This window comes from Eutrigla gurnardus, assembly GCF_963514095.1.
Source record: "Eutrigla gurnardus genome assembly, chromosome: 6".
NCBI classification, from domain to species: domain Eukaryota; kingdom Metazoa; phylum Chordata; class Actinopteri; order Perciformes; family Triglidae; genus Eutrigla; species Eutrigla gurnardus.
In genome coordinates, this window is record NC_139920.1 from 12,793,659 (window position 1) to 12,807,789 (window position 14,131).

At 40.2% G+C, this 14,131-nt stretch overlaps 1 protein-coding gene across 3 annotated transcripts in view; it reads left to right on the forward strand.

Annotated features, from left to right (window-relative positions):
- fnbp1l (formin binding protein 1-like) overlaps positions 1 to 14,131 on the forward strand; it is a 40,845-nt gene that overhangs the window by 10,552 nt on the left and 16,162 nt on the right. For all 3 annotated transcript variants that reach the window (XM_084011716.1, XM_084011715.1, XM_084011717.1), the window contains exons 2-3: positions 12,398 to 12,513; positions 13,662 to 13,712. In XM_084011716.1, coding sequence (XP_083867842.1) covers positions 12,398 to 12,513; positions 13,662 to 13,712 — 167 coding nt within the window. The remainder of the gene's footprint in view (positions 1 to 12,397; positions 12,514 to 13,661; positions 13,713 to 14,131) is intronic.

Consider the following 14,131-nt stretch of genomic DNA (forward strand, 5'->3'; position numbering starts at 1 on the left):
TGATATGGAGTTAATGGTTAACCCACATGATACACATTCACAGCAAAGTTCACTGTGGTACCCAGTTTGTGTTGTTCTTTGCTTTTAAACATGCAGACAGCAGAGGAAAAAAGAAATCATGCGCGTAGACTGCAGGAAAAATTCTCTGTCAGCGTGTCACATGTCAGTCATGCTCCGTTACTATTGCAGGAAGTAAAAGGGCATTCCTCTGAATATACAAGCTTATTTATACTGTGGAAAAGAATTATCTGAGGAGATGTTTCCAAAGAATGCAAGCAGTTTTTGAGTTAATGCAAGCTATTAAAAGGGAATTTCCGATGGATATAAGGGAACATTGTAGAGATTATCTCATTCCTCTATGTAAGGAGAAAGGGACACTTTTGTATACCCCGTGACTTACCATATATGAATTAGTTTTACCCTGGTGGCTCGGGGTACCGCTCTGCTGCTTGCATTCAGATCCACCCGTCACTCCTCCGCAGTCCAAATATGGTCATTTCTGTTCACTGGTTGCAAAAAATTAGGCGACGACCAAAATCCAAGATGGTGATGACCAAAATGCCGAGCTTGAGGCTTCAAAACTGTAAAACCACAAACCAATGGGTGAATTCATGATGACTCCGTCCACTTCTTATATACACATCTATGATTTTACCTAATACCTAACCCATGCTATTGCTGTGCTAGTCAAAAATGAAGACGCAAGTAAAGGTTTTTTTACAGATTGCTGAATGGACTAAAACTAATGTGATGTGTTCATTGCCTAAAAATAGTGGTAGCTGTCAGCACCCAAACCAAAGTGTTGTGGCCTACAGTCAACCGCACTAACCAACATGAACATTGTGAAGTGTCAGGGTCAACACACACACACACACACACACACACACACACACACACACACACACACACACACACACACACACACATGGGCGGGAGCCTCATGGCTCCTTGAAGGTGATGATGGCACTTGAGTCAGCAGTCGGATAAATCAAGGATCCTGTGGCTTTTCCTTTGAGATGAATGAGCTGTTTGTGAGGCATGCACATATGGTCTGATGACACAGCTCAGTGGATTGTTGAACAGATACACTAATCATCACATCCTGCTCTTTCATATTGGACACACAGGAAACGCTGTGGTTAATGCTGCGGACAACCACTGAAACTGATTATGCTGAAATTAGCTCTGTGTGTGTGTGTGTGTGTGTGTGTGTGTGTGTGTGTGTGTGTGTGTGTGTGTGCGTGTGCGTGTGCGTGTTCTGATAGTCACAGTTTGAATCCAAAATACCTGATCCTGCGAGGCTCCAACACTTATCTCCACTTGCAAAGGTGATGACCCATTACTTGAATCAAGAGCCTGAAGAAATGAGAGGCAAAAGTATGTAGGCTACAACCTTCCAACAAAAGGTGATTCTTTAACACCTAATTAAATTCTTTATGGATATAATAAGCATATAATTACAGGCTTCAAAGTCAGTACAATTCTACGAAGCTCTATCTACATAGCTCACAAAATACTTCAGTTAAACTGTTGACGGATGATTTTGATCCGTTTGTGTCTTTGTGATGCTCTGAGTTAACCTGAAGCTACCATGAAACATCCATCACTGGCCTCCGTTTTCACCAGCTGACCATGCCTGTGGTCTCTTAAACACCATGCTGCAGTCTAGTAAGGCTGTTGACTCAAATAGTCATGTCATGGTTGATGTTGACTCAGTGTGGAAATGCATACAGGTGTAGTGTCTGTAGCCTTGTTCCTCCATGGTGAGTGAGACTGGCTGTGGATGGGTGCTGTTGCAATTATTTGTTCGAAGTCTTCAAACTATCTCGAGAAATCTCACACAGCAGACGTTCAAAGTGAGACACGGTCATATTTACGACTCGCATTGGGAAATAGAATGTAGAATATTGATACTTTTATATTGTGTTGTGCCTAAGTTAAGAATTGTATCATGATAATGTTAGTACAATGACTGTATGTAACACTGGATTTAGTTTTGGGAGAATAGCGGCTACATACAATCAATATGCGCAAGCCAACCCAACACATGCAAAATGACATGTTTTCTTCAGTGTATAGACTTTAGAATCTGATGATTTTGCAAACTGATCCTTGTCAAAAGAGACATTTTCAAATAAGCGCTCTCACAACTCTGTCCAAAAGAACAGGGCTTCCTCTGTTTCACCCTGTCAGATCAGATAGTGACCCAGGAAATCCGCTAGGTGACCTTCAGTGTCGGTTGACTTCGATTTAGATCTGGGTTGAGACGAGAAGGGTCAGACTCGGGCTGAGACAACCTAATGGATTGTGATCAAAGCCATTGTCTGACATTTGCAAATAAAGCAGAGAGAAGTATGTGGGGGGGGGGGGGGGGGGGTCTTCAGCTTTCATTTGACAAGGTAAAGATAACTACGGCCATTTGTATTGCCATTACTGACAGCATTTGTATAAAAAAATAACAAAGAGTTCATTTCAGGGCTGCAGCTAATAAACATTTTCATTGATTCCATCATTTATTTAATTGTTTAGAGATTATTATTTTGTCATACAATTTTACCCTGTTAGCCATGTAGATTTAGCTCACTTGTCTCCCATAACCAACACAGTATCAGGATATTTTGACAACTGGTAAACTGGGTAAAACATGAGAGGACTTGCAGCTCCCATAATTTTGGACAAAGACGGCCATTTGCATTTGAGTTGGTGTATTTGTTGGTTCGTTCAGAATTTTTTTTTTTTTTAAGTTCAAGAAATGGATGGAGAGTCATACCAAGTAGTGGTTATTTTTTAAAGCAGAGATAATACTCGTCTACATCTTCTCATCTGAAGAACTCATATGTTTTTACGCCAACATTTGGGCCCAACATAAACGTGTCACATTTCGGCTGAAAAAAAGAAGACTTGTTAAGATAGAATGGTCATGGTGCAAGTATGTGTCTTTAACATGGTTAGGTGTTGAAAATGGGTTGTATCCTGTGCTTGCTTGGACACGATCATAGCTGGATAAGATTGATTTCCATCTGGATATCCAATCATGTGTCTCCATTTCTGTCTCTCTCGCCAAACCAGTCTGCCGGGGTGTGTGTGTTTGTGTGTGTGTGTGTGTATGTGTGTGTGATGCAGCAGTAACAGCAGAGCAAGACAATAGATGGGATCAGGTTGCTATGAAACCTGACGAGCTAGCCACAGATAGGAGTGCCCAGGTGTGTCCGTGTTTTTAACAGACAGTTAGTAAATTTAGCGGGAATGGCCATGTGTCAAATCCAGTTTTGGGAATGGGTGTCAGTAGATTAGGATTCCCTCACTAATTATTTACACCGTCGGCAAAACTTTGAAAGATTGTCAAGACACATTGCGGATGATGCCTGCTCCATTTAATTAATCTTCCTTGGAACAGATGTGAACGGGCGAGTCTTTCGTGCAAAGATGCACACGATGCACGATCTTGTCTGGAATTTCATGCTGATGCACGTTTACATACATTTTTTGGGCTTATGATGCAAAATAACAGAATAAAGAGGTTATATTGGTGGATCAATGAAAAAAACTATTCATTGCTGAGCAATTGTACAAAAGAAAAACATTTTACAGGCAATTTCATATTCCCTATTAACAAGTCTACTGAGTTTTACAAGAGAAAATCTTTATTTCTTGCATCCAAGCCTTGATCTTCATTGTCCTCGGCAAAGCCGGCTGCATGAGGCTGCGGCACACAGCGGCACAGACCGTAACAGAACAACTTTTAAAACATTTGGAGCAGCTAACTCAATCAGACACTTTTGCTGCTCAGAGTCAGAGTGATCGCATTTCAGGCATTTTGCATGAATTATTATTATTTGAATTGTGTGATTCTATTCAAATAACCACTGTAGATGACAATAGACAAGTAAAGGGATAACATTTAGAATTTCTGACTCTTCACTCTTCTTATTGGTACACTGAAAATTCTGTTGTCATAATGCTCTTATTTTGCAGTCTCCAGTTCTCCATCTGAAATAGTCATAAAAAAGCTCAAATGTTTATTAGAAATAAGTCTGTCCAGTCTGTCTTTGAACGTTATGAAAGACATTGGCCTAAAAATATAGAATTGTTTTTTGTCCTGATTGTATGAAAGAAAGCCATAGAGAGAGATTGTGTGTATGCATGACATTGCTGCAGCAACAAAGTGTTAATTGTGGTAACGGAGGTCAGGTGATAGAGGAAGTGTCATCCATGTTTATTATCAACACATGACACAAATGTGCACTGGGTCTCTCTCTCTTCATGTTTTCCCTTCTCTTCCTGTTAACTAGTTGTCATTCTTTCCACAGCAAGAAGCTTGTAACATTGATTTACGTCAGACGGGTTAAAGTGAGATTCATGGTGCCATTTTAGAGAGAAACTCCTTTTTAAAGTGACATTTTTTCTCCTCCTCTACCGGCATGTTTGACTTGAACTGTGAGCAAACGGCATCTGTTTTATGTATTAAATATATGTATGTATATATCAGTACAGCAAAGCCACTAGACAACATTAATTGGATGACTATTACTGAGATAATACGCCCACTCTCGTGCTTATTTAGTGCAACAGAGTCCCACTGTGGCAGGGTTGGGTTAATATTTGACTGAGCCGTCGAGCAGACGCCTCCTGATGCGTTTTGTCTGTGTTCATTCAAAGATGGCCCCAGCTGGAGAAGCACAGGCAGAAATGTTTTGTTGAAAGTTGTATAACAATCCGTTTAAACGGTGATCCATCCAAGTCCCTGATAAATGCTGGGATTGTTGCAAATGTTTTTTTGGATTGTTGAGCATTCAATCATTTGGTCATAAAATGGCAAATTGCTTGTTCTGTTTGACAAACAGTCTACTAAAACCCAAAGATATGCAGTTTTCAGTGATCATGGAGTGAGAAAAAAGCAGCCAATCCTGAAATTTAGGAAGCTGAAAGTTGTGAATATTTTATTCTTTATTCTCTATTTTTGCTTGATAAAGACTTGAATCAGTTACTGTGCTAGTAAACTGTAATCAACTCATTAATTAGTGGACTAATTGCTCCAGACGAGTAGAAGAAAATGACTTTTTATACATGCAGACTAGAAGATGGACATCATCGTTTTCTGTCTGTGTTTCAGTTGAGTTAAACAAGGGAAAACATGGTGTTGACCATTTCCAGCCAACATCTGGTACAACTTTCCAGCTGCCAATCACTTTGCAGTGTTGAAAAAGTCTGTGTTTAAGGTATTTATTAGCAGTTGCAATGTTTTTTCCTTCTGCTTTCCTTTTGGGTTTTAGGAAAGAGTCTTTTTTCAATGTTTTCCCCTGAGCTGTGTTTGCTGGCACACAATGAACATAGGTTCCTGTTAAAACACCTCCTGGGTGTTTGACTGGTCCACCCACTTTAGAAACTGAAAGCACACATTCCAGTGGACAATGTGTCAGGAGAGATTACAGTAATACAAGATTTACAGTTTCTTAGCTTTGCATTTGTCCTGATAAAAAAAGAAAATCTGACTGTGACCTGCATTTCCTCTGTAACATCTGCACAGCTGTTAGCGCTGCACAGACTGAGAAACAAGAGCCCACCCATTAAATGAAAGGAAGAAACACCCATTTACTCACCTCAAATGAACCATTTGAACCCTTGTAAACAAATGTACCACCTGATTTGGACATCACTAGAACAGTTCACAGGAACCCTATTTGACTTCACTGGAGTACTTTAGGATGCACACATAACCAAAACAGGTAGGATTTAGTTTGAATGCCCTGATCAATGTGAATGGAGTCAAACATGGAGTCATGAAGTAAGTGACTGCAAGAGTGAAGCATGTCCCTGACTCAGAGCTGACTGATCCATGAGACTCATACACTGAATCATGTAAAAACCGCTAAAATCATCTATAATTTTACTATGAATCACATATTTCCTCTATGCCTTTTATTGCCAGTTTGGTCAGTTTTTTTTCTAGTATTATACAGACATGTAATCATTTCTGTTTCTGCAAGGGAACACAAAACGTGAAAATGGATCCTGTGAGTGAGAGAGGTGTGTGTGTTTACAGGGTGTAGATAAAACAGTGTAAACATATAATTTAAACTGAAGTTATCAGATTACCTACACACTGCTACAAAGGTTGGTCATGTTGAATTGCCAACTTCTAACAGCTTTACAATTGACTATTAGCACTTATGAGACGTTTTCGAAAGCAACATTTTTACAAAGCTAAAAGAAATGGGAATATCTGTAACTGATTGCAGGTTGGGCCGGCACAATTTATCCGCATTTTATTGAAATCCTAATATGGACTCCTCCTGGGATTTGAAAACATTTGTTGAAGGTGCAATGTGTGTCAAAATGCAATTTTAGATTAAATATTGTTCATTTATCTTCAGATCTACAGATCCTCGCAAAAATTCCACCACAAACATTTTTGTCATTCAATGAAAATGTTATATCGCAGTTGTCAATATCAGTCAAAATATTCACTTTGTGTGTGTGTGTGTGTGTGTATGTGTTAGATATGTTTAAGTGAATTTGTAACTGCAGCTTCAACATAGTGCTGGGCGGTATACCGGTTCATACCGAATACCGGTGGTTTTTTTGTTTATGATATGCATTTTTCATATACCCCAATACCGGTGAGTGTGTAGCGTATGAACGTCGGGAACGCAGAGCGGCGGAACGTCGCGCCGCCGGACATTGTTTGAGAGGGGGCTGTTTAGCAGCTGCACCAAACAAGCAGCATGCGAGAGCACAGCCTGTGTTGAGCGTAAGATGCGGTGAAAAAATAGATAAACACGGCGAAAGTTTCTTTTTGCCGAAACTTTCGCCGTGTTTATCCATTTCTTTTTTTCGCCGAAACTTTCGCCGAAAGTTCCGAACGAGCAAGCAATGAAACAGAAGAACTTGTGCCGAAAAGAGGAGCCGTGTCTGTTGTTTGGAAATTCTTCGGCTTTAAAAAATCGACGTCGAACAAACAACAATATTCTGCAAATGCCGCCGGGCTAAAGTTGTAGCCGCTGTTCGCACTGCGGGAGAAGAGACGAGTCAAATGTCACTCAAAGACGCGTTTGCTAGGGGGACTGCCTACGACAAGAAAAGCAAACTGTGGAACTATTTATTTTTTTAATTTATTTGTTTCAATATTATTTATGGATGTTGCCTTAATTGATGTCCAGTGGATAAAGAAGTCTTCATATTGCAGTTACAGGAGACGTATTGTTTACATTGTGTAGCCAGTTGGTTTACAAAAGATGTTTTTTCAAGTTGCAAAACAATAAAGGGTTCTGTATTTTGACTGCAACAGTCATGCATTCTGATTCCTTCACATCATTAATGCTAGTGTGGACATTAATGTTTTTCTACAATATTCACTCCTTATGACATTAAAATATGTCAGTCCAAGCCAATTTACTGCAGTAATTATTCTCTAAATTATTAGAAAATTAGGTTAACACCCAGTCGTGCTTGAAAAAAAAAATACCGTCAAATACCGTGAAACCGATATCATTTTGAAAAATACCGTGATATACATTTTTGGTCATACCGCCCAGCACTACTTCAACACAACCAAAAATAAGTGCAATACTTGAATATGTGAATTGTGAAATATGACAATTTTGATAAAGACAGAAATCTATCATTGTTGTTTGCTTTTTCTCTTGATGTTTAACTCATTGTTTAGCAGCACACTTCAAAAGTCTTCCAGCAAATAGACCTGTTCATAGCTTGTAATGTGAACTATCCTCATTAAATCTAAAGTGATGGAGGATAGTAAGAAGTAGTGCTAACGCCATATTTGTACATTTAACTGCAGTTTTGTTAGTTTCACAGCAGTGAACTGCGGTGAAGGAAGATGAAGAGCTGCCAGTGCTTGTACAGTTTAAGCATTTATCAAACCTCTTACACAGAATTAGGGTCATGGATAGAAGGGCACCCTATTGAAAGTGATCTGGGGAGTCAGTGATCAAAATACAGAAATATCCAGGCTAAAACCTCCTTCAGCACAGAGTCTGTAAAGCAGTCCAAGTTGGCTGTTCCTAATGCCTGCAGAGCAGTGAGGGAGGTGAAGTCAACAGTGTGCCAGTGCCCTTGTCTGTTTTGCCCATAGATGGAAATTGGAGACTTTTTCAACACAACAACCTTTTTAGCAACAAGTCCAAGTCTATTCAAATCCAGATGCTCTCCACAAGGAAACAGCAAGTGTCGGTAATGTTTAAAAAAAAGGTATTTCAATTGCAGGACAAGTCAAAAACATTCCAGTCTTGTTATCAGATACATTAACCATTTCTTTTTGGATTTTCCTGATATTTTTATATTTTCCGTTATTTATTGTGGTTTAAAATGAATGTGTGGGACTTTTTAATCCATATCACCCACCCCTAGCTCGACATCCGCTAACCAGAAGAAATGATCAGTTGTATTTGTTTGAAATACCTGACCTTATTGCAACTCCTGTATGCAACACTAAAAATAACGGAAGTCAGGTTACTTAAACATTGTAATACTTTAAGGTTGTTGTTTATCAGACGCAGGCCTGTTATGCTGTCCTATTTTCTTCCTACCTTCTTGTTTTTCTTACCTCCCCTTTCAAAATGCCACTCTTCCCCTCCCTCGCACACACAAATATTGCCTCCCCCTCCCCCATCTCATTCCTGAAGAGCCCTTCTTTCCTTTTCTGGTTGTTTTCGAGGAAGGTTGGCACAGATACACACAATAAATGTAAACGCACACAGTGCAGACGGAGCCCGGGGGTCTTCAGTGATGCCAGTGTTTCAGACAAGTTGACATTTCCCACCCAGTCTCTGCCATGTGAGCCTCTCTCTCTCTCTCTCTCTCTCTCTCTCTCTCTCTCTCTCTCTCTCTCTCTGTCTCTGTCTCTCTCTCTCTCTCTCTCTCTCTCTCTCTGTGTGTGTGTGTGTGTGTGTGTGTGTGTGTGTGTGTGTGTGTGTGTGTGTGTGTGTGTGTGTGTGTGTCTGCCTGCCTGCCTGCCTGCCTGCCTGCTCTGGAATGCCATAGTGTGTAATTAGTCTTTTGTCCTAGCAGCATTTTCTATGCTAATTAACCTGCCTTCTCCCATGGAATGCACACATGCCGTCTGGCTCTGTGATTGGCTGTGAAGGGTCTGTCTCGCCATTTGATTGGGTAGCTGGGTCTACATGAGAATGTGTGGGATCTTCACACAGGGTGTCTTGAGCTATCCCCGTCTGGGAGCCAAATGACTAATTTATTCTTTCACCCTGAGATGGAAGCTCATTAAAGCAGAGCGGTGGCATTGTTGGTGAGAAACGCAGTAGAACTGTGACCCATTTTTGCGAATGAATTTGGGGAGGAAACAAATATTATTGTCCAGCGGTCACAGTGGCATGTGTCCAATTAGGGATGTGCTTACATAAAAATGTAAAAGAAATTAAAGCCCAACTGATTCTCGACTGCTTGACATACAAAAACAATATATATTTTCGTATGGAGCCCTTGTATTGATCCTGAGGCCAAGATGTGTACTATGCTGGACATTTTAATAAAACTTTGTAGTGCTCTTTGTTGGACAAAGTATTTATCACTGGTACTTCTGTTCTTGTTTTCTTATTGGCCAAATATGCACAGATACTAATATATATGCAATAAGCTAACATTGACTGATGCACTGTGCCAGCTGGGTAATCACTCAAGCTCTCGCCAAAATAATCAATAAATGAAATAAATTAATTCAAAATCAATTGCTGCAAATTTGTATAGAATGATGTTCAAGAAACTGCCATGACATTGCAAGTCATTTGAAATGTCTCAAACCAAATCAAATGTATCTGTGTCTGTCACCTCTAGTCTCGTCGTGTTGCTCCATCCACTAAGTGGGCGGTGGAGAATCCCTCCATGTCCGTGGTTACTTCCCCAGCAGAACATTGTTACTGTATCTCAGGGGTCTTGTTTGTGCTGATGACCACAAACCATGATATTTAGTGATTGATCTCTGCAGTGAAGCAGATGGTCTACCAGACTAGTATTGCATTAAAACCCTCTCCTATGTTCTGAGTTGGGTAGTGACTGAAATACTGAGAACAAATGCTATTTCTCTCAACCTAATGCCCTAATGTGCTGTGATGGAGGGTGTGCTGTTATTGCTTTTTTTGTGCAGGCATCCCTTCCTGTGATTATGTGATGATTATGTGACAGGATGTTGTGTTGCTGCTGCTGATAACAGCTATTGGTGCACCTTTCTGTTGCTAGCAGAGATCCGCTAATATGAGGTATTTTTGCATTATTATTTATTCATATCGTACTATTCGTTGATCAGAAACAGACTGTGCTGGAGATGGGGAACCTATATTACTCAGCATTTTACATTTTCATTCATTTTGTATATAACAGGTTTGTTAGTGTTTCCTTTTATGAGGCTCGTAATTGTCTGCTCTGGTCAACAAACAACCATGTGAACCGAGCGATAAACTAAGTAGATTTCTTCTTTATTCTTGACCTTTTTGTATGCTGAAGTGGACAAAGCTGGACCTTATCTTGAATATAAATACACTGACTCAAGGTTTAATCGGTATTACAGTCTGGCTGGAATGAAAAATGCCCTTTTAGCATTTTTAGATCATTTTGTGCACATATTTAACAATATATGCCCAAAAATCACAATTTGCCTATGCTGATAATTACATTTGTGACCAAGACTAGGAAACCAAATTTCACATCGTGTAGCAATGAGATAGGAATATATAGTCAGCTATAGAGGTAGAACCTGCTGGCCTCACGATGATACAAGACTGGAGAAAATAAGATGCTGCACTTTCTGAATAGACGAGATCAGTTACAGTGCTATTATTGTAGCTCCCAAATTCTGTCGGCTATGCTTAAACCATCCTCATCATTTTCATCCTCCTATCACTTTTTCTGGGAGCAAGGAGGCCCGAAGCACAAAGATGCTGTCATTTCCCCAGTGAGCCAGTCTGTGCTCAGCTTGCCACAAACTACAGAATGAGCTCATACTCTATTACTTATTCATAGACACCGTCACACAGGCTGACGCAACCAGACAGACACACTGGCTGAAAGGGGGTGGACAGGCGTGTTCGCAGGCCTGGTCTTTTAAACAGACTGGTAGGCATTGCCTCTGTAGCAGACCAGCAGGATGCAGATGATAATGACAGATAAAAAAAAAACAGGCATCCTGATATGTTTCTGTTGTTCTCTCTGTCTCCGTTTCACATCTTAGTTGCATCTTATTGGGCTAAATCTTTGTGTTTGAACTACAAATTAATATGCTTGAAATTGGCAGCTTCATCAGCTGCTCAACTTCTTTCGCGCTGATGTAAAATGGCATTAGGCTTTGTCGAAAACCAGTGCATGCTGTTTACTCTGCCAGTTCATCTTTTACCCGGTCACTGGTTTGATTTGAACATGCTGGGGTCCTTTTGAAGGTCTCAGTGGTTATTTTGTCAGCTTATCCTGCGACTGAGGGCTGCTTTTTGTCTGCAGGCATTCTCTTGTTGTCTGTTTCTTAATCAGTCAAATGCTCTCCTGCAGATCACAGTGGAAATATGACCCCCGAGTTACAGCTTCAATGAATCACTTATGGTGGACCTCAGTCTACAGTGGCTGCACAAACACATGGGAATATTAGACAGATAATTATACTGAATTGCACATTTGTTTCACATCACTCATTCAGCCTGGCATTGTTCTCATGGTAGCCAGGTCCTTGTTTGAAGAGGTTATGTGTTTGATTGTGCCCTGACCCCTCAGAACAAGAAGAATGAAGTGATAAAGTAATGGACAGCCATGGAGGTAAACTGCAACATAACTGGTTGTCAGAGGCATACAACAGCAAGGCGTGATTGTGTTTAGGAGGGATTCTGTGTCTTGCTCAATGATTCCTCAGCAAATACTGTACATGATGAGATCGAACCCTTGTCCTTAGTCAAAATTCATTTTTGGTCAGAATTACTCATCTACTCACAGCAACACAAACGGTTTGTTTTTCTTAAAAACACTTTCCTCATAGACTAAAGTGACACAATCCTCGCTGTCTTTGTATCTGAAGAGAATTATAACTGAACAAAAAAAGGAGGTCAGCTGTCTCATGTTTCACTTGGTGACCCTTATTTGCTCCAGTCCAGGCCTCAATTTGTGTTGACACACAAACAGAAAGGCACAGGGAGCACAAAGAATGGTGGCGAGGGCAGCACTCTCTATGTGTATCATGATTTTAGCGTACACGGTTAACAATGCAAAAAAAAATGGCTTTCTCCACCTGTAGATTGTCAAGATATCAATCTTAATTTTGGCTCCTTTTAATGTTTGTTTTACATGAACATAATCTGCACATGGATTTATCATACTTTGTTCTGGATTACAGTATTTGTTTTAAATTTGGTATGATGACGATTAAAATCAATGTTTCTTTCCTCTTCAGGACCAGTTTGATAATGTGGACAAACACACCCAGTGGGGGATCGACTTTCTTGAGCGCTATGCAAAGTTTGTCAAGGAGAGACTCGACATAGAGCAAAACTACGCCAAGCAGCTACGGTACACACACACACACACACACACACACACACACACACACACACACACACACACACACACACCTGCTACAGTGTCATTGAGGTTTTTAAATGATTAAGTTTGTTTAACTCGAACATGAATATTACATGGCCACAAAGTGACACGTTTTTTTTTTTCTGAGCTTTTGCACTGTGAATAAAGTCGTCAACCAATCACATTGTGCAGAATGGAGATATTCAATACATAAGTTATAGACCCTTTTACAGCCGACGTCATCAAGAATATGCGCAGGCGTGTTGGCAACAGAAGTGGCGTTTCGCCCCACCCACCCAGACGAGTTAACAAGCTTTAAACATTCAATTAAAACTGCATCGAAATATGGGGTTGTTGTCTGTTCGGTTGTCAGAATCCATATTCCAACAGTGGACTCAAGTTCTACAGAATTCCGACAGCATCACAATCGCTTCAGGGTAACAGGTGTTTCACTTTAATGAAGTGAAACGGGAAGTGTGTTAAATGTTGCCTTTCAGCTGATACGTCCATGGTTGCTGGTAGTAATTTACGTACATGGTTGACGTAGATAATAAACACAGATGCACAGTGTGTATGGAATACGTGTACACAGACATTTAAATGCATTTCAGTTAGGAAGACAAATTAAATTACAGAAAAGCTCTGCATTAAAGCAAGCTTTCATACTAGGGCTCTCATTTTCACTCCAGACGCCAGACATAGTCTAATCTCGGCATAAGTCCTGGGAAGGTTTGCACTTTATTAAGGCAGCCTATCATCTCCAGCATGCACATAATACTGAACTTCAAATGCAGATTTAATCTAGTGTTGCATGCAATAATCCTCATTAATAACCAGTAGAGTCCCAGCGGTTGATTTCAAAGAGGGGAAATCCCTTCAGAATTTATAACACTCACACACACACTGATAATATTCTCGGTCTTCTAGATAAATCATTAACTCACTGCTACTGGCTGTACTCTCTGAGCCTGAGGGAATAGATGAGCTTTGATATACAACTTTGATTCATCTTTAATACAATGCTGAGATCCTGTGTGTGCATGCCTGCCTCTTGTCCGTTTACCTGTCTCTCACCAGGCTTAAAATATCAGACAGTATTTTTAACCCGTGTCGGCTTCTCTCTTTCTTTCTATCAGGAGCTTGGTGAAGAAATACTGTCCAAAACGCTCTAAAGATGAGGAGCCGAGGTGAGTCTTTTTTATTTACTTCTTGGATGCCTGCACATTGTTAACGTGGAAAAATTCTTTCTAGACAGTACATTTTCATCCTTCTGGTTCTGGAAATAATATTTGATTGTTCATTTGTAGGGTCAATGTATTTCTATTCATTTTGTCTGTCTGTAATTTCAAACGGTTCAATTGGACAACAGCGCACATGTAACACAATTTGGTAGAACCACCTGTCATCCTCACGGGTGTGCCAAGGGACGGTTGACACCCACTCTTTCATAATTTATGCAATGCGCAAAATGTTAAACACTCTCAAATGAATCCTCAAGTGGTCCCCCTACAAAAACAGTGTTTTCTGACTGCTGTTTTTGGGAAATGTGGCACATTATGACAACATTTTGCAATCTTGGTCTTTGTTATTAACTGTATAGTTTGCA